Consider the following 19,866-nt stretch of genomic DNA (forward strand, 5'->3'; position numbering starts at 1 on the left):
ATCTAAATAGGATAAAAATAAATGTATCTCTGTCACTAGCACTGAGGTTTAACCAAGCTAATGCTTTCTAGAATGTTTAACAGTTTGAATGGGGAAACTCCATCAAAACTCTTGGCTCAAGGGATCAGGCTGATGACCATGGTGAGACAAATATGCTCCTGACCATAATCTCCCATCAGTCATCATGATCAACAGCATGACCATAGCTAACACTTACACAGAGTTCACTACAGGTCAAAGCAGGTTTTAGACATTAACTCACTAAACACTCACAACAGTCCTGTGAGGAAAAACTGTTACTGTCTTTATTCTGATGAGGAAAGAAGAAGACGGGTCAGACAGTCACACAGCTAGTCAGAAATAGAAGCAAACAACAAACCCTCCATCAAGGAACCTGGGTCCGCTGGTGGTAAAAACAAATGAACCCACTCTTGGAGTGGGGGAAATGGCAGGATCACAATACAACAGTCCTGTAAGGTATGCTGGTAGGTCTGAACATCTCCTTGTGGCCAGAGGGAACCAGAGTTAGGATAATTCCTAACTGCCAGTAGGCTGGACTTTCGTGGATGGCCAGTAATCCACAGTAGGTAATGGTGGCAGGAGCTGGGATGGCACATTTGCCAGGGGACACAGGGATTACAGCAAGATAAATTCCTTGAATAGCTAAGGAAACCAGCCTATATGATTGTAGCTACCTCCCTGATGACGTGTACCCACACGGTCTCCCTTCACTAGGCACCCAGAGGAAGCCAATAGGACCAGTGTGTAAGTGGATTTGACATACCCAGACTGGGCGTGTAATGGAATCTCACCTCCGGGGTGGAGTCCCAGCTGCCCTACTGCCCTGCTCAAACGCTGTGCATGTCCTCCCAAATGAGGGGCGTGGGCTGGCTGGCAGGTCCACCATGATCCTTATCATTGGAATGTCTTTGGCTAGCACTTACTGAGCATTTATTATATGCCATGTAAGCCTTTTACATGTCTCATTTCATTTTATCCACACCACAATGCTCTTGGAGCTGTGTGCACAGCTGTATCTCCGTTTACGGATGAGGCTCGGCGAGAAGAAATAATAGGCCCCCAGTCAAACAGGTAGTAAATGGAGAGAATGAACATAATTCTGACTGGGTCCAGAGTCCAAGCTCTAAACCCCTGTGCTGTGTGGCCTTAGCTTCATACAGTGGGTTGTGGAATGAACAGTACAGTCTTCCTGGAAAAATACTAGTTCCATTCCAGGACTACCTTACATGCTGGGGTTTTTCCTGGGCATACTCTCTTTTGACTCGACAGGCACATTTGTATTGGCTCTGTGAGGAGTCTCTCTGAAGGCTGGTTCTTAGCCCTTCCCTGGGATTGTGCTGAATGGAAGAGCATGGGATTCCAGAGCAGGAGCAATGTTGGCCCGACTCAGATGATGCCCCACTGAGGGTGGCTACGGCCAGAGGGCTGCGTCTCTAGCCTACAGAGCCTCACTTTTCTGTTCTGTCCAGGAAGCCATACAGCACAGCTCCTTCTTTGAACCAGAGAGGAAACTGGAATATGGAAATGTGGATGAAGCATTTAAAGTGGTTGATCACATTCTAGAAGGTAAAGCTATCTGAAAAAAGTGAGGAGGGGGAAGCAGCCCGGAAGGCTTATGCGCTTGTCTAGTTTAATGCTACCTTTGCCTTTCAGAAATCACCTAGAAATCAGCTGAGAACAGGCACTTCATTCACACATGCATTTCCCTCTGTGTCTGTGTGTCTGTCTGTGTCTGGGGTGTGTGTGTGTGTGTGTCTGTGTGTGTCTGTGTGTGTCTGGGGTGTGTGTGTCTGTGTGTGTCTGTGTCTGTGTCTGGGGTGTGTGTGTGTGTGTCTGTGTGTGTGTGTGTCTGTGTCTGTGTGTCTGTGTCTGTGTCTGGGGTGTGTGTGTGTGTGTGTGTGTCTGTGTCTGGGGTGTGTGTGTGTGTGTGTGTGTGTGTGTGTGTGTGTGTGTGTGTGTGTGTGTAGAGCACAGCAGGGAGGTGAAGTGGGAGGCCCAGCCCCCTATACTGTGCACTGACCACCTGCCTCATCATGGCCGCAGTTTTTATACGATGTTATCTCTTTTCCTGCTCATAACCACCCTGCAGATTGGGAAACTGAGGCTCAGAGTGCTTGCAGAGCTTGAACAGTCATACAACAGCTACTAAGTGATAAAGTTGGTCATCGAATTGATAGCTTTTCTTAGCATTTCCAAAGCCCATGTTTCTTTCTCTTCCATCCTTTCTCTGACTTCTCCCTCCCTTCCTTCCAGACTTCCTTCCATCATGTATATGTGTAATTAAAATGAAATTTCTCTCTTAGAAAATAGTTGATTTGAATTTTCCAATAAAATTTTTGTAACTTTTTATTTTGAGATAATTTAAATTTACAGAAAATTTGCAGAAACATTAAAGAAACTCCCAGGTACTCTTAATTCAGATTCCCCGATTATTAACACTTTACTACACTTGCTTAATCATTCTCTCTTTCTGTACACACACACACACACATTTCTTCTGAGCCATTTGGGAGTAAGTTACATGTTGGTTTACCCCTGAATACTGGTGTGTATTTCCTTAGAGCAAGAACATTATCTTACTTAAAGAGTTATCAAAATCAGAACGTTCACATCGACACAATACAATTACTTAATCAACAGACCTTATTCAGGTTTTGCCACTTGTCTCAGTCATGTCCTTTATAGCAGAAAAAAAATGTACCATGGGTCTTAAATAACACATACTTTCCCCACTCTGCTCTGCTCTCATCCATGCTAGAGAGCCATCCTTAACGCCCGCCATGCAAGGTCTACTTTACCCAGATGCTGGGTGGGCATGGGCTTTCTGTCCCACATCTCAGGGCAGAGACTATCTCGTTTGGCATTGTCTGTCTTTAAGTGAATTTCCAGGGTATTGGCGTCTAGTGCGCGTTTGAAGCTATCATCACCCTAAGTTTTCTCTCCAACCCTGATCCCAAGCTCAGAAGAGTCCTAAGGCATACCATCCCCGAGCGTACAGCCAGAGGTCTGTCAGGTATAACAGCCCAGCTACTTGAGGTCAAAGCCCATCATGTTTCTTAACTCCACAGCTGTGTTAAACCAGAACATGGTCACAGGCTGCCTGGATGACGTCACCTGGAAGCTGTAGAAAAGACACCTTGCGCCATCGCCCTTCCAGTATTCTCTTGGCATGCCGTCTTATCAGTGTGTGACTTGGCAGGGCCCGTCCCCCTGCTTTAAAATTATTATGAATAAAATAATCCTGATCTCAGAGATCCATTGTGAAGATTCTAAGAGATAACATAAGTGTGCTTGGCATAGAGCTTGGCCCGTAGTAGGGAGACCTATAAGTGTGAGCAGTAATTACTCCTAGGCTGAGATGTTTCTGTTGTTCTCTAGGCAGGATTTTACAGTCTACTACTGAGCTAACCCCTGGCAGGTGCTTGTTTAGCACACCCAGTGTTTCCCGGCGCCTCCCAGTGGGAGCCATTTATGAGACCTGCCTGGGGATTCCTGGAGCTGCCTCCTTTCTGGAATTCTGGAATTGGGGGACCCAGGGTAGCACAGGAATGTGCTTTTGATGAGTTTTCACAGGGCTCCAGGTGGTTCTTAGGACTAGTGAAATGGGGCAAACACTCGAAGGATGGGGCTGTTTTCCGGGAGACAAGGAGGGAGCATTTTTAGTATAAGAGATGATGGTGTGAGCATCTTGGAAATATCCATTTTTAAGGGAGTTCCTCCACTTGGACCATAGTATGTTCTTGCCTCTGTTCTTGCCATGTGTGTTTTTGTGTGAGTTCAATTGTTTTTCTTTCCCTTGACATCTTCTTTAATCATTTAATTCAGTTAAGGAATTTATTCAGTCTCTCTCTTACTTGAATTTTAATTTGTATCCTGCCCCTTACCCTACTGATAAATATGAAAGTGATACAGGATGCTTTAAAGGGGACATTTATACCACTTTTAAGTTTTCATCTTCTTGACTCACTAGTGTGAGGTATTTTTTTTTTCTTACAATGCAGTTGTCATTTGAGTTAAGAATTTTTGGCCACTTATTTCAGCGGGAGGTAACTGGAGGTGATAGTTATAACAGCACTTTGCCCCTCAGGAATATAGCTGCTTTAAGAAAAACAAATATTTAAAAGATAAACTATGTGGAGCACTAATGACATCAAGTCTAAGACTGTGTTCTTGAAGGGAGTGAGATTATTGTTTGTTTTTATTCTCTGTGAAAATATATTTGGTCCCTTCCTAGCCCTGATGTCAAAGCACTGGGAGGGCATTAAAAGCCCCCATTCACAAATAAGCCAGCCGAGGCTGGGAGGCGTGTGATTGAGCAGGAATCAGACTGATCTAATTTTCCAACACTGAGGTGAACGTCTCTCTCTACGTGATGCCACTTCTCATTTCTCTCCTTAAAAATTCCGTTAGCCAGAACGGGCTTCACACTGGAGAGCACAGAAGGCAATCTGTGCAGCAGGATTTGCAAGAGATCTAGGAGCCCTGAAACCAAGATTATCTTCCCACATCCTGTCCCACTGGGCTTAATACAGATAGACTCCTGCATACCCTAATGGTTTTTCAGTCTTGAAGGGCTTCTTATTAAAATGGAAATGTGCCCGGAGGAATCGCTCCTAAACCCATAGTGGAATAACATTTTATCTCGGGGATTAGCTGATCAAATTAGTTGAGAGCAATACCCTGAGAGGAAGAGAGGGAGGGCCCTGTTGGGGGGAGGGCTGCAGGATGGACGGCGCAACGTAACAGGGTTCTAAAACTTGGCCTGCTTTCCAGGTGTGAGCAGAGAGAGCTCTAATAGGTTGTAGCTTTTCATGTTTTAAGTGAAGTAGGTATTTAACAAAATAAATTCTGAGTGGATCGGTGGGAACACTGATATGGTAAACCATGAATTTGAGCCCACTGACAAGTGGATTTTCCAATGTGTGGTCTTTGATAAAACCCTACATTAAAATTGAGATTTGAGGGGCCCTGGGGTGGCTCAGTCAGTTAAGCATCTGCCTTCAGCTCCGGTCATGATCCCAGAGTCCTGGGATTGAGCCCCACATCAGGCTCCCTGCTCTGCAGGGAGTCTGCTTCTCTCTCTCTGTCTCTCTCTCTCTCTCTGCCCCTTACCCCACTCGTGCTCTCTCTCTCTCTCACTCTCTCAAATAAATAAAATCTTTAAAAACATAAAATTGAGATTTGAGTTTTGACATTTTAATTTTTATATTTTATAAATGAAACATAATCTCATTTTTCTATATTTTTTTCTTTATTCAGATTTTGGATAAGATAGGAAATCCAGACTCCAATACAAAAGATTTCTTTGGGAATCTCCCTTAAACCATCTGAAAATCACTGTTATTGGATACATTCTTAATTTGTTAAAGTTCTGCCTTTCACCTAACATAATGGCTGGTCATAATTGTATTCTGTTTTTTTTCTCTGTTTAATTTTTTCCCCCTATCTTCCAATGACTTAGTTGAACATTTTTCAGCACTCCATTTTGATCTATCTGTAGTATTTTCAAGTCTATCTCTTTGTCTAGTTTTTCTGCTGGTAGTTCTAGGTGTATTTTACATATATATAATATATAATGTATGTATTACAATATATCTGGTAGCAACATTTTATCAGTTTGCACATAGAAATCTTGCCTTTCTTCACATCCTTTTACTCTCTCATTTGTAATAGTCTTAAAAAATTTCCTCTTTATACTCTTGAGTACTACATGAAACAATGTTGTAATTTTGCTTTCAATGCAATTTGTAAAATTCAAGAGGAGAAGGAAAGTCTGTGGTGTTTACCTGTATTTGTAGTCTTTCCATTGTTCTCTCTCCTTCCTGAGGTTCCAAGATTCCTTTAAAAAAAATCATTTCTTGTCTGTTTCAAAAACTGTCTTTAGCCATTATTTTAGGATAGGTCTGTTTAAGACAAATTCTTAGTTTCTTTCATCTAAAAGTGTCTTGATTTCTTTTTCATTCTTGAAGAATATTTTTGCTGGATATAGATTTCTGAGTTTATAGGTCATTTAACAGTTGAAGAAAGATGTTGTACCTTTCCTCTAGTCTCCATGGTTTCTGATGAGAACTCTGCCTTGTGAAGAATCTTCCCCCCCTGTAGGTGAGGTAGTGTTTTCCTCTGTCTGCTTCCAAGATATTTTCTTATTTTTACTTTTCAGAAGTTTGACTCTGGGGCGCCTGGGTGGCTCAGTTGGTTAAGCAACTGCCTTCGGCTCAGGTCATGATCCTGGAGTCCCGGGATTGAGTCCGGCATCAGGCTCCCTGCTCGGCAGGGAGTCTGCTTCTCCCTCTGGCCCTCCCCCCTCTCATGTGCTCTCTCTCTCTCTCTCATTCTTTCTCTCAAATAAATAAATAAAATCTTTAAAAAAAAAGTTTGACTCTGATGTGGCTTGGCATGGATTTCTATGGATTTATCATATTTTCAAATATTCACTCAGGTTCTCGAATCTGTCGGTTTATGTCTTTTGCCAAGTTTAAGAAATTTTCGGCCGTTATTCCTTCAAGTATTTGATGTCAGTGACTCAGATGTTCAGTCTTTTTATAGTCACACAGGTCCTAAAGTTCTCATTGTCTTTTCAGTCTCTTTTTTTCTGATGTTCAGGTTAGGCAATTTCTGTTGTTCTGTGTTCTAGATTACTATTTATTTCTTCTGTTGTCTCTATCCTGTTGTTGAGCTTTTTCCATTGAGCCTCTTAAATTTTGGTTGTTGTATTTCTTAGTTCTAAAATTTCCATTTGGCTCTTTTTTTATCTTCTGTTTCTTTGCTGAAATTTTCTATTCCATTTGTTTTAAGTGTTTATGTAAATGCTCACTGAAGTATTTTTATGATGGCCGCTTTAAAAACCCTTGCTAGAGAATTCCAGCATCTGTGTCATCTTGGTGTTGACATCTGTTGATTGTCTTTTCTCATTCAAGTTGAGTTCTTGGTATAATGAGTGATTTTCAATTGTATCCTGGTCATTTGACTATTCTGTTTTAAGACTCTGGATCTTATTTAAATCTTCTGTTTTTCCAGAACTCGTCTGACCCCATGTTCGTGGGGAAAAGGGGTTTCTTCCTTCTTATTGCTAGGTGAAGGGTGGAAGTCCAAGTTGCTCGTGTGGTTTCCAGTGATACCACCACAACGCAAGGTTTAGGGCATCTCATTATAGCCTGACAAGGGTGGAAGTCTAGATTTTTCCATCCAACTTTTGCAGATAGGGATGGGGCCACAGTTTTTTCACTGGAGTAGAGTGGTTATTTTATAAAAGTTTTCTTGCTAAGCTTCCCATCTCTTGGTCCTTTGGCTGGAGAAAGTAGGCTTTTCTTGGGGCCTTTCTTTCTGTCTTTTCCTATTGATATTTTGGGATTGCTGGCTTCTCTGGTACCAAGTCTGGGATATATGAAGCAAACAGCAACAACAAAGAACATAACTCACTAAACTCACCATGTGTGTTTCCTTGGATCCCAAACTTCCTAGCTGGTCTGCCTTCTCTCTACCTTTCAGAGTCGTCTTATATTTCTTTTGCATGTAAATAAATAAAGTTGTGTGCTGTATTTAGTAGAAGGAAACAAGAGAAGTGCATTACTCCATCTCATCTTGGACCAGAAATCTCCTTGGCATAGTGTTTTGACTGACTGTAGAATGTCACACATCTTTTCCTAGAACTTTGTGACCTACCATATTGGGAGACCTGACAGATACCCATACAGAACTCTGCTTCAAATCTGCAGATATAATGAAAGCTAAGTGTTTGTGGCCCTTAACTGTGTAGCTTGCTGACCTAGCAATAGCACTGTTGGTGGAATTTCTCCATAATGGGATAAGAGCTGGTGAATTCTACCTGTTTTATCTGAAAGCCTCCTTGACTCTGTGTACTTTCCTATAACAGGTGAAATACATATGGGAGGTCAAGAACATTTTTATATGGAAACCCAAAGCATGCTTGTTGTTCCCAAAGGAGAGGATCAAGAAATCGATGTCTATGTTTCTACACAGTTTCCCAAATATGTACAGGTAACATGGGGCCTTTGCAGAGGAGAGGTGGCTAAATGGTTTCTGCTGGCAAAATATACCAAGAGCAATTAGAGACAAAAATGTCACTGCAGGAACTGAAGGAATTTGGAGTACTAACAGCCCTATCCATTTGGGTATTAATAGCTATACAATTTCAAAGCTTTTAAGAGAATGTTATGAAAGTAGGCACCTTTTGTTTGTGGATATATAACTTCAGAACCAGTTATGGAGTCCGCAGATCTCTTTTGCTGTACTCTTGGCATTGTTAAGAATATGAAAGGAAAAAGAGGAAAGCCTGCCCTCCAAAGATTATAAGTACCTAACTCTCATGAAGCAGTTAGGAAATGGTATTGGACAGAATGGAACTCAATGCTTAATCAGCTAAGTCAGAATTTACACAGATGGAAGAATTAAGAGAAAGGAGGGTTTGCTGAGGGCTAGAATCACCCAGAAAGTCCATGAAGATGAAGTCTTCAGTTTGGATTTGTAGGGAGAATGAGGTTTGTCTAGATGGTGAGAAGAGAGGCCATTTCTAGGCAATTCCACACCAAGATCAAATGCCACTCATTCATCATTCATTCATTCACTCATTCCTTCTGTAAACATATAGGCCTCTGTGCTGTATGCCAGGCAGCATGCATGTGAGAAAGGAGGACGGGCACTGCCCAAGCTGGCATCAGGGATGCATTTAGGAATGGCTAGTTGAAACAGGGTGAAAGCAAGGGGAACAAAACAAAGGGGTTGATTCAGTAGGTCATACAAGCCGATGCTATTACCAGAGAAGGTAGAAATGTGGGAATGTGTGGACTGAGGCCTTTTAGAAGCTGGAACATTAAGAAGGGTCAGGTGAGTCCCATTCCAGTCCTGTCTGCTCCTCACTCCCTATGTGATTTGGGGCCCATTGCTTCATCCCCCTGGGGCTCCACATCCAGAAACATGACTTGTTAAGATTTAATGACCTCCAAACATTAGGATGGCAAGGAAGAGCAAGACCTGCATCCAGGGAGGACCCATAGGCCAACTCAGCAATAATCCAGATGGGAGGTGAGAAATGTCTCCAGTGGAGATAGCAGAATGTGGGAAAAAGATCCAGTCTGAGACACGTGTGCAAGGCCTCAAAATCTCACTGCTTCAGGAAACGTATCCCAAGGGATTAGTACATAAAGGATACTTTGGTTATGGTTCATAGGGGAATTTTCCAAAAATTTATTAGCACAGGGACGCCTGGGTGGCTCAGTCGGTTAATGCATCCAACTCTTGATTTTGGGTCAGGTCGTGATCTCAGGGTTGTGGGATTGAGTCTTACATTGGGTTCCATGCTGGCTGTGGAGCCTGCTTAAGATTCTCTCTCTCCCTCTGCTCCTCCCACCCCCACACCCCTCTCATGCGCTCTCTCAAAAAAAAATTATTAGCACAAAAATATCCCATTGATACTAAAAGGACCACTTAATGATAGTTCTTACAATGTCATAATAGCTAAATGCCACTGAGATCAGTTGTGAATGTATGCTTAGGTTATTGGCAACTGTCCTGTTATTTAGTATAACTACACAGTTTCTGTATTGTATACAACATTTTGGAATCCAAATGTGTAAAGGCTTCCCCACTCCCTTGCTGCAGATGGATCAGATTAATGGGAACTATTATCATTCGCAGGACATAGTTGCTTCGACCCTGAAGCTCCCAGCTAACAAGGTCATGTGTCATGTAAAGCGAATTGGTGGGGCTTTCGGGGGGAAGGCTTTCAAAACCGGCATCCTGGCAGCCATCACTGCATTTGCCGCCAACAAGTAAGTGGAGAAAATCTGCTAAGTAGACTAAAAATAAAATGAAGTCATGCTGTGCATTCTCAGTATTGGGGTTCAGGAGAAAGAATTTGGGTTAAGATTATTTAAAATCACCTATCGTATACAAATACACAAAGCTGCCATTTTATTACAACTTTTTAATCTTATATTGTCATACCAGATACTAAGAACCAAAGTGAGACTCAATTACTGAAAAGAATGAAAGCCACAGTAAAAATACCTAAAGAGTGGACAGAAACAAGTCCCAAATAGATGGTCGTTACTTGTCCTTAGCACCTATATGTGTATATAAGTCAGTTCAATGGTTTGAAAAAAGTTCAATCTTTTATAAATATATATAACACACACATATATAAAATCCTTTATGTGTATTTATATATAATATATATATTTATATATAATAACATATATGCTATATAATATAGATAGTAAATATATCTATATTTTAAATGTGTTCATACATAAAATCCTTTATGTGTATTTATATATAATATATATTTATATATAATAACATATGCTATATAATATAGATATTAAATATATCTATATTTATAAATGTGTTCATACATATATTTTCTTGATTTAAATGGAGATTTTTGCTTTTGTGATGCTTACCTTTATTTACATTGCCATTTCCCTTTAAGGATCTCAAAACATTACCATAGGAAATTGTCTTTGGAGCAGACACATTGTAGGCTTTAATTTCTTTGCTGAATAATATAAGTCAGTTCCGGTATTCCATGAAGCAAAATGACCTTCATTCAAGATCTGTCCTTTCAGGGAGCACTTGGTAATCAGAAACCACCTGAGTTCCTCCATTTGTAACCAGTCCATAATGTGGCCTTGGGACCACTTCCCTATAGCAGAGGTTGTTATCACAATGGGAAATACTCCCAAAGCAATACCCTAGAGCCCCTGACACCCAAGACCCTCCCTTGCATAAGTAGCGAATGCCAGGCATTGTACCCTGACCCAAGGGGAGGGGAGGCCACCGTGCTTGCCTGAGATCAGGACAGCCCCAGGGCAGTAGTTCTGTTGTCCTGTAATGTATGTGGATTGGATACTGTATACCAAAGAGCTACTATCTGGGAATCCCCAGATCTACTATCTTTGGTATACAGTTTACCACTCTTTCTTTTTTTCTGCTTTAGACATGGTCGTGCAGTCCGCTGCGTTCTGGAGCGAGGAGAAGACATGTTAATCACTGGAGGCCGCCACCCTTACCTTGGAAAGTACAAAGTGAGTAGAAGAAGAGTGGGGATGGAAAGGATTTATGTTATCAAGATAACATTGCATGGTTGCAGAGGGCAGCGTTGGGCTGCCTCTCCTGGGGACTAACAATGAGCAAATCACCAAACCCTGCTTCTGTTTAACTTTCTATTCCTTGTGTTCACTGATTATCGCCTGGTTCACATCTGCTTTACTCAAAGATGTCAGTTTGTGAAAAAGTCCTAAACTGGATTTGGCTGGTACAGAGTGAATGACTGGAAAACATGTGAGTATATATACATCTATGAAAGTAGATCTGATAACCAGACTACTTCCACATTTTCTAAAAATAGAATAATTCCCAATAGTGTTCTGTGAAATTGCAATTATTTGCCAACGGTTTCCTCATTTTTCAATAAATGTTATTTCTATAAAACTCTGTCCCAGAAATTCCTAGAAAAATTTCCACAGCAGAAAATAATTATTCTTTTGCTTTATAAGAAATAAATTAACTTGTCAGAATGGATTAATTGCCAAAATAAACAACTAAAAACTCTCAGGGGCTTAAACCTGTATTGTGTTATTTCTTGCTCAAGTAACAGCTCAGTATAATCAGCAGGGGTTGTGGAGAAGGGGAGAGGAGAGGACTGTGCTCCAAAAAATTATTCAGAGACTTAAACTTTTTCCATCCAGTAGTGCCACCATCATCCCCTTAGACTCCATCATGTGGTATGGAAGTCACAAGGCTCATATGGCTATTCACGTGTAAATTTAAATTAACTAAATTAAATAAAACAAAATTCAGTTCCACAGTTGTGTTAGCTGTATTTCAAGTGCTCAGTAACTACATGTGGCCAGTGGCTGCCATATTGGACATGTAGATATAGAACATTGCTATCATCTCGGAAAGTTCTATTGCAGAGCACACCTTAGGGACTCTGAGTCCTTTACTGAGTCTTCTGCAGAGGACAGAACACAAGGGAAGAGCGAGAACATGGAGTGTTGTGTGTGGGATGTTTTAGGCACCAGGTGTGTTAAATGTGGGCCTTGCTTCTGTTCACATGTGTTGAGCCAGGACTTTGTCACCTAACTACGAGGGTGGCTGGGCAACGTAGTCTTCTGTGTGCCCAGGATGAAAGATAACAACATTTGTTGAACACAGCATCATCTTCCCCACAACTGGTGTACCTGCATACATATTTTTAGGAGATAATGGATGTATTTATTTCAACTCACGTTCACTCTGAGCTATGTTTTGAATTTGGTTTAGTTTAACAAAGATTTATCAGAGTGAACTTTGTTCTGACAGAGATTACATTTTAGGGAATGAGGGGAAATAAAACTTACACATATGAAGTCATCATGAAAACATAATGTCAGGTTAAAAGATGAGATGCACGTGGTAAACCTATGAGGAGAGAGGAATATGAGTTGCAGTATGTTCATGAGACATCCTAGAGAAGGTGAAACATGGCCTTCAAGAACAGATGCGCAGAAAGAAGACATATGGGTGGTGGGAATAGGAAGAGCAAAAACACAGAGGAGGGATCAACATGGTATGTTTGATGGGGGTGGGGGCATAAGGAGAGAGGGCGAATTAGAATACACAGTAATTACTGAGGGGTGGTGGAAAATAAGGTTGGTTAGGTTAAGTGATGCCAGACTGAGAGATGCCTAGAGTTTCAGGATGGGTAGATCCTTGATCAGTCAAGTCGTAACCAAACACAGGTGCATTGGGGAAGGTAATATGATGGCATTGGGCAGGATGGCCCAGGGAGGAGAGAGGGCGGAGGCAGGCGGACCATCAGGCAGCAGCTGAAGCATTCAGACATGAAGTATTTTGGGTCTGAGCTGTGACAGTAAGATGTAGAAGAAATGAGTCCAAGAGCCATGGTAGTATAAAATAAAATAGGAGTTGGTGTCAAACTTGGCAAAGAACAGGGGAGAATAAAACCAGAAACATGACTTGGAGGTTTCTAGGAGAAAGCACCAAGTTGGAAGGAGGAACCGGTCTGGAAGAACAATGATGGATCTTGTTCCTTCACCAGTATGGTTCCTTGTACTTCACCAATATGGAACCTTATTAAAAGGACTTGTTACAATTACAGAAGCCTTAAGCATAGTGGTGATTATAATTATGAGAAAATGATGTTTTCTGATGTAGCGTAAAGACAGGAGATGATATTAATAACACTTATAATAGTAATATTAATAATTTATATTTAGAACGCTTGCTGTGTTTCAGTCACTCACCTGTAATTTTCTATGCATTATTTTATTTATTGCCATTTCGCAGATAGGTTATAGAGCTTGCCTAAGATCACAGAACTAGTTAAGTGGCAGAGCCAGAACTCAAACTTCTGGAATTCATAGGCCGTGTCCTTGACTACGACTTTGGTTTGAATTTGGTTCCATTCAACAAAAATCACAAAGTGAACTCTAATAAGTTCAGAGATACTGAAGCAGAGTGCAGATGGAAAGCACGGATATTGGATACATATGAATCACAAAGAAGATATTTATGTAAAAGACCTCGAGCAGCGCCAAATGCTGCTGAGAGTTTTCAGCAAATTGGGCCCTTTGAGAAAAATGTGCTGAGTCCGTTCGAAGCAGGCCACCAGATTCGGAGATTAGAAGATGAGGTGGCCTCGGGGGAGAAAGTTCAGGTAGAAACGTGGAGCCAGAATTCAAGGACTTGTGACAAGAAAGGGAGGTTACGAACTATGCAGTTGATTTGCTTTCGGAGGAAAGAAAAGGGCTGGTAGAACAGTAGTGATGAATTTTCCAGGAGGGATTTTCGTTTATTTTGCTTTTATATCTTTCTCTACACTTACTTTCTCCTTTTTTTTTTTTTTTATTATTTTCAGTTGTGGCAGAATACATACAACATAACATTTACTGTCTTAGCCGCATTTAAGTGTAGTTTGGTGGCGTTAAGCACGTTCACATTGTTGTGCAACCATCATCACCATCCATCTCTGGGATTCTTCTCATCTTGTAAAACTGAAACTTGGCACCCACTAAGCAATATGTCCCCATTTCTTCCACCCCAGCAGCCCCTCAGAAGCCACCATTCTTCTTGCTAGGAATCAGACTACACTAGGTGCCTGATATAAATGGAATCAAACAGTATTTATCCTTTTGTGACTGGCTTATTCCACTTAACATAAGGTCCTCAGAGTTCATCCATGTTATAGCAGGTGTCAGAATTTCCTTCCTTTTTAAGGCTGAATACTATTCCATTGTAGGTAACACATTTTTTTGATCCTTCATCCATTGATGGACATATGGGTTGCTTCTACCCCTTGGCTATTGGGAATAATGCTGCTGGGAACATAGCTGTACCAGTAGCTCTTCGGGACCCTGCTTTTAGTGCTTTCAGATAAATACTCAAAAGTGGGATTGCTGGATTATATTATATTGCTATTTTTAATTTTTTGAGGAATGGCCATACTGTTTTCCACAGTAGCTCCACCATTTCACATTTCTACCAACAGTGCGCAGGCAGTCCAATTTTTCCACATGCTCACCTACACTTACTATTTTCTGTTACTGTCTGGTTGCTTTTTTATAGTAGCCATTCTAATGGATGTGAGGTGGTATCTTGTGATTTTGATTGGCATTTCCCTAATGACTGGTGATGTTGAGCATCTTTTCATGTGCTGATTGGACATTTGAACACTGTCTTTGGAGAAATGTCTATTCAAATCCTCAGGTTGGGTTTTTTGTTGTTGTCAAGTTGTAGGAGTTCATATACATACTGGATATTAACCCCTTATTAGATATATGATTTGAAAATTTTTCTCCCGTTCTCTGGTTTGCCTTTTCACTCTGTTGATTATGTCCTTTGATATATGGAAGTTTTAAATTTTGCTGTAGTCCAGTTTATCTATTTTTGCTGTTGTTGCCTTTGCTTTTGGTGTCATATCCAAGAAATCATCGCCAAATCCAATGTCATGAAGCTTTTTATCCATGTGAGGAGGATTTCCAAAGTGACAAAGTAAAATGTAGAGAGACATCATCCCCAGCACCAGCATTAAAGATCAGTTCTCTTTTCCTAGGCTGGGTTCATGAACGATGGCAGAATCTTGGCCCTGGATATGGAGCATTATGGCAATGGAGGCGCCTCCCTGGATGAGTCATTACTTGTAAGTGCTTTAAGAAGCAAGTTCACATTCTGGAAAGTATTACATAAAATGATATAATTCAGAAGCTGTTCAATAGTTAAATAATATTTTAATAAATAAATAAAGATCCACATTGCAGGGATAGCCATGTGTTACTTACTGGTGCCCCCAGAGTGAGCCCAGAGATACTGGCTAAGTCTGTGTCTGTATGTTATCTCCATGTTTCCCGTACTTAGAGCTTTTTTCCCAAATGCAAGCATTAGACCTCAACCACGGCTCTATTGATATTCTGGCCTGGATCATTCTTTGTTGTGGGGCTGTCCTGTGCATGGTAGGATGTCAGGCAGCATTCTTGGCCTGTATGACTAGATGTCAGTGGCACAGTACCTTCTGGTCTCCGACAACCAAAAGTGTCTCTGGACATTATCAGGGAAGACAGAGGACAAAATCACCCCTGGTTGAGAACCAGTGCGTTAGACCAAATACCAAAACATTTTTTTTCATGCTCTGTAGGATATTTTATTCATTACATTCTGTAGACCCAGTGTTTAGAGCCTATGAATGCCTCACAGTCTTTGGCAGATGTCTGAAACCTGGGAAGAAAATACATTAGCCCTAAAATATGAAAATAAAAAATGATGATTTCAAAAGAAAAATTATTCAAATCCTTAAAAATGTTTTTATAACAAAAATTCTTTTAATTTAAGACATGGGTCTATTCTAGCATGTTTGATGTGATGTAGAGAGGGTTGGTCATTTCCTGCCTGGTTTTGGTCCTAGGTCTCAGGAGGGCAAAATAGGTATGGAAGGATGAGAATCTGATCACACCAACTCTGGCTTTCCCAGGTGTTGGAAATGGGACTTCTGAAAATGGAAAATGCTTACAAGTTTCCCAACCTACGCTGCCGGGCGTGGATGTGCAGAACCAACCTTCCATCCAACACAGCTTTGCGTGGCTTTGGCTTTCCTCAGGCGGGGCTCATCACTGAGTCTTGTATCACCGAAGTGGCAGCCCAGTGTGGTTTGGCCCCTGAGAAGGTACGGCTAAACTAGTCTCTCACACACAAAACATCAGGCTCCAGAGCAGGGAGGACCATTGGGGGTCATTCAGGTTGAGGAGTTTGGATCCAGAGGGGCTAAATGATGTGCCCGAGGTAACCCAGCTAACTAGTTAAGACAGAGCCTGGACTCCAAAGTTCAGTGACCCTACTCAGGCTCTTTCCCAAAAATCCTGGAGACAGAGGATATTGAAGAGGGAGCTTTGGATTCCAGCTCATTCAGTGAGAACTCTCCTTCGGCCAGGGATATAATTGCTGCCACCGAGTCTGTCAAGCCCTTCTTTTTTCTGCTTCCTGAACGTCTCAGGCAGCTGTCAGAATGTTTCAGTCATTTCAGTTACTAAAATAGTTTCCTTTCTGTTCCTTAAGTCTCGGTCCCAGTTTCATTCATTAACAAGCTCTGTGCCCCCCACCCCACCCCCATGCCTCTTGCACTCAGAATCCTGGAGCCGAGTTAGGGTGGGGAGACACGGCGTGCGTCCCCCACCCCCCCTCCCGGCTCTGTGCCTTCTGCTTTGCTGTTGGGGCAGAGAGGGAGAGGAGGACCAGAGGAAACAGCCTCTGCCCAGCAAGCTCTCGGCCCCTCCTTGCTGAGATGTGGCCACTTTTCAAGTATGTTCCTGTGGGCTCCATTTGTGCTAGCTCTCTCACAAATGGACAGCCTCTGTGAGGGTGGGTTGCATTGCCAGCCGCCCTGAGCTGGCACCTCTGGCAGGTTTCCTCATGCCTCTGCCCCATGCTGCAGTGAACCTTGGAAAGCCCCAGTCCCCACTTCATCTGCCTTCTTCTTTCCATTCGATGTTAGAATCGGTGGCCCTAGGCGGGAGCCATTTCCTTTATGTTTCTTGAACTCCTGGGGGTCCCTGCTCTTCCCTTCTGGTCGTCTCAGCACAGCCTCCTTCCCAGATATGCTGGTGCCTTTGGTAGCATAGGGAGAATTAGATAATGACCTCCTTCCACCCCTGGGGAAGTTGGAGCAGAAAACAGCCACCCTTAAAAAAACACCGCCTTCCCTGGGGCACCTGATGGCTCAGCGGGTTAAGCATCTGACTCTTGGTTTCAGTTCAGGTCATGATCTCAGGGTTGAGCGATCGAGCCCCAAGTCAGGCTTCGTACTCAGCACAGAGTCTGCTTGAGATGCTCTCTCTCCCTCCCTCTGCCCATCCTGCTCGTGCTCGCTTGCTCGCTCACTGTCTCTTTCTCTCTCTCATAAATCTTAAAAAAAGAATCTTCATTTGTTCTTCATCCTAGTTATCTGTTTAAACATAACCGATAACTAGGATGAGCAGTCTTGTCTTGCCACAGCTGAACAATCCAAATTGTGTAGATCATGTAGCCTGGAAGTTAAATTCAGGATTACCTTTCAACAGATGTTCACAAATGCAACTAGAATTAGAGGAGTCTACAGTGTACCAGGACTATACTGAGTTATATAAGAAATATAATGAAAGGATGCCTCCCTTTGAACTTATACCAGAGCAGCATAGAAAGCCTGTTAAGTGCTAACATATTAGATAGAGGCTTCAGGTAGAGAAGGCTTCAGGAAGGGCTTCAACAAGGAGTAAGTGGAACTCAGTTTGGGCCTGATGGGATGAGCAGAACTTGACTAGGAAGACAGTGGATGGACAACACTACATCTGTTGCCTTGCCTCCCGTTTTGATCTCCTTTTCTTTTATAGGTCCGAATGATAAACATGTACAAGGAAATTGATCAGACACCCTACAAACAAGAGATTAATGCCAAGAACCTGATTCAGTGTTGGAAAGAATGTATGGCCATGTCTTCCTACTCCCTGAGGAAAGAGGTTGTGGAAAAATTCAACTCAGAGAATTATTGGAAGAAAAAAGGGTTGGCCATGGTACCCCTGAAGTTTCCTGTTGGCCTTGGCTCAGTTGCTATGGGTCAGGTCAGTTCTCCAAACAGACCAATCAGAAGGTGTTGGGGAGACTTTCTGTGAAGGTGAATTAGCCATAGGCTTGCAATGCCTGTTTGTAAGCCTTCCCCAGAGCTGTCCTCCATCAAGCTAGCTTTCTCCAGAGGAGATAAGAGCTCCTTTGCAGGAATCCCCAGGGTTAGTGACAAGCATTCTTGCTGGGAAATCGGGAGACGTGGTATCTGCTTTTGGTCCTGGCATTAAGCAACTGAGTCAACTTGCTGTGGGCCCAGACCACTCAAGTTTGAAGTAAGATGGTGGGATGGATGCCTGCCAGCGCTCCTCTTGCAGCCCCTCTGTGCTGCAGTGTCACTGGACCATGAAATAGAGATGGGAAGCTGCACGGCATTTGGCTTCTGGAGGGTGGGATAAACTAAACCCAGAAGAGTAACTTAAATAATTTTTTAAAACAGAATTTTAGAAATTTGCTCACTTCTTAGCTGTTAAAAATGTGAAGAAATTTGTTCTTGTAGTTTCTTCCGTTGATCATTCCCTGCTTGTTTTTGTTTGCCACATCCCACTTGCTGCATGCATCTGCCCCCTCGTTCTTGACTGAGACGTACCCGAACAGCTGGTGGTCTGTGGGACCCTTGTAATCTGCGTTCCTACACGTACGTCTGCATATGCGCACATGTATGTACAGAAGGCGGCGGAGCCCTCAAAACTGTGGCCACTCCCCTCTGCAGAATTCACACCTTTCCCTGAGCTATGAAGAAGGAATGGCAGGTGCTTTGAGTGATGACAGATGAGGGGCAAATGGGGGCGGAGCTGTGGGGAGTGCTAGTAAGTGCGCTGTGTGCAGAGGGAGGGGAGGGGGAGGCCAAAACAAAAGGGCAGGAAGCGTCTTCCTCCATCCCTGTGCTGACCCGTCCACCTGACCATCCTGGCTCGGCTTTGGCATGATCCTGAGAATATTCCACGCTCGGTTAGACCAGTGGTGGCTCCAAGGAACATCGTAACAATACCAGTCGTGGTCTCTTGTGCAGCCCTCCCATTCCTCGCCTGTTTGTGACAGCAGAAACGACACAGAGATGTTTAGTCCTCTGCACACAATTTACCCCTACGAGGGAGACAGTCAGGAGGCTGTGCGCGAGGAATAAAGATTGTTCAGAAGGAGGGGAGAGGACAAAACCACCATTAGGAGAGTGTTAGTGAGCAGTGAATCTTGGTTTGGGGGTTAGACTGATTAGCGAGCAGCTGACGAAGACATGAGTCTGGTCAATCTGTCCCTGAGCAGACCAGCCAGGACCCCTGGGTAAAAGAATCCCTGTCGTTTACAGACCTACTGGCAACCCCAGGGCGTAACTGTGGTAGATGCGGTAGGGTGTCTCTATTTAACTGTTGCCCTTACCCAACATCTGGTCTCCACAGTAGACCAGACCTGGCCCATTTCCCGTATCAGAAATTTCTCAAAAATTTTTTATCTAAGAAATAATGATAATTACTGAGCACCCCTTTTAGATTTTGTCTCATTCAACCCCCAGGACAACCTATAAGATTTGTAGCGTCATTTAGTGGTGAGGAAACCGAGGCTTCAAGAGCTAAAATAACTTGCCTAAAGCCCCACATCTAGAGCGTGGGGGGGGGGGGCTAGGGCTGGAGATTTGTGTCTGAGAGGATCCAGGAGCAGTGTTTTCTCAGCTCCATCAAGCTGCCTCTCCGTGGCACCATTTGGAGGGAACTGAGGTGGGATTCAGCTCAGCTGGGAGGA

The 19,866-nt window shown here is 42.7% G+C and overlaps 1 protein-coding gene across 4 annotated transcripts in view; it reads left to right on the plus strand.

The window, feature by feature from the left end:
- AOX1 (aldehyde oxidase 1) overlaps positions 1 to 19,866 on the plus strand; it is a 79,181-nt gene that overhangs the window by 42,132 nt on the left and 17,183 nt on the right. For all 4 annotated transcript variants that reach the window (XM_027589612.2, XM_027589610.2, XM_027589611.2 and 1 more), the window contains 7 exons: positions 1,491 to 1,587; positions 7,895 to 8,019; positions 9,676 to 9,809; positions 10,979 to 11,066; positions 15,098 to 15,184; positions 16,010 to 16,201; positions 17,901 to 18,128. In XM_027589612.2, coding sequence (XP_027445413.1) covers positions 1,491 to 1,587; positions 7,895 to 8,019; positions 9,676 to 9,809; positions 10,979 to 11,066; positions 15,098 to 15,184; positions 16,010 to 16,201; positions 17,901 to 18,128 — 951 coding nt within the window. The remainder of the gene's footprint in view (positions 1 to 1,490; positions 1,588 to 7,894; positions 8,020 to 9,675; positions 9,810 to 10,978; positions 11,067 to 15,097; positions 15,185 to 16,009; positions 16,202 to 17,900; positions 18,129 to 19,866) is intronic.

The sequence above is a fragment of the Zalophus californianus genome, chromosome 3, assembly GCF_009762305.2.
Source record: "Zalophus californianus isolate mZalCal1 chromosome 3, mZalCal1.pri.v2, whole genome shotgun sequence".
NCBI classification, from domain to species: domain Eukaryota; kingdom Metazoa; phylum Chordata; class Mammalia; order Carnivora; family Otariidae; genus Zalophus; species Zalophus californianus.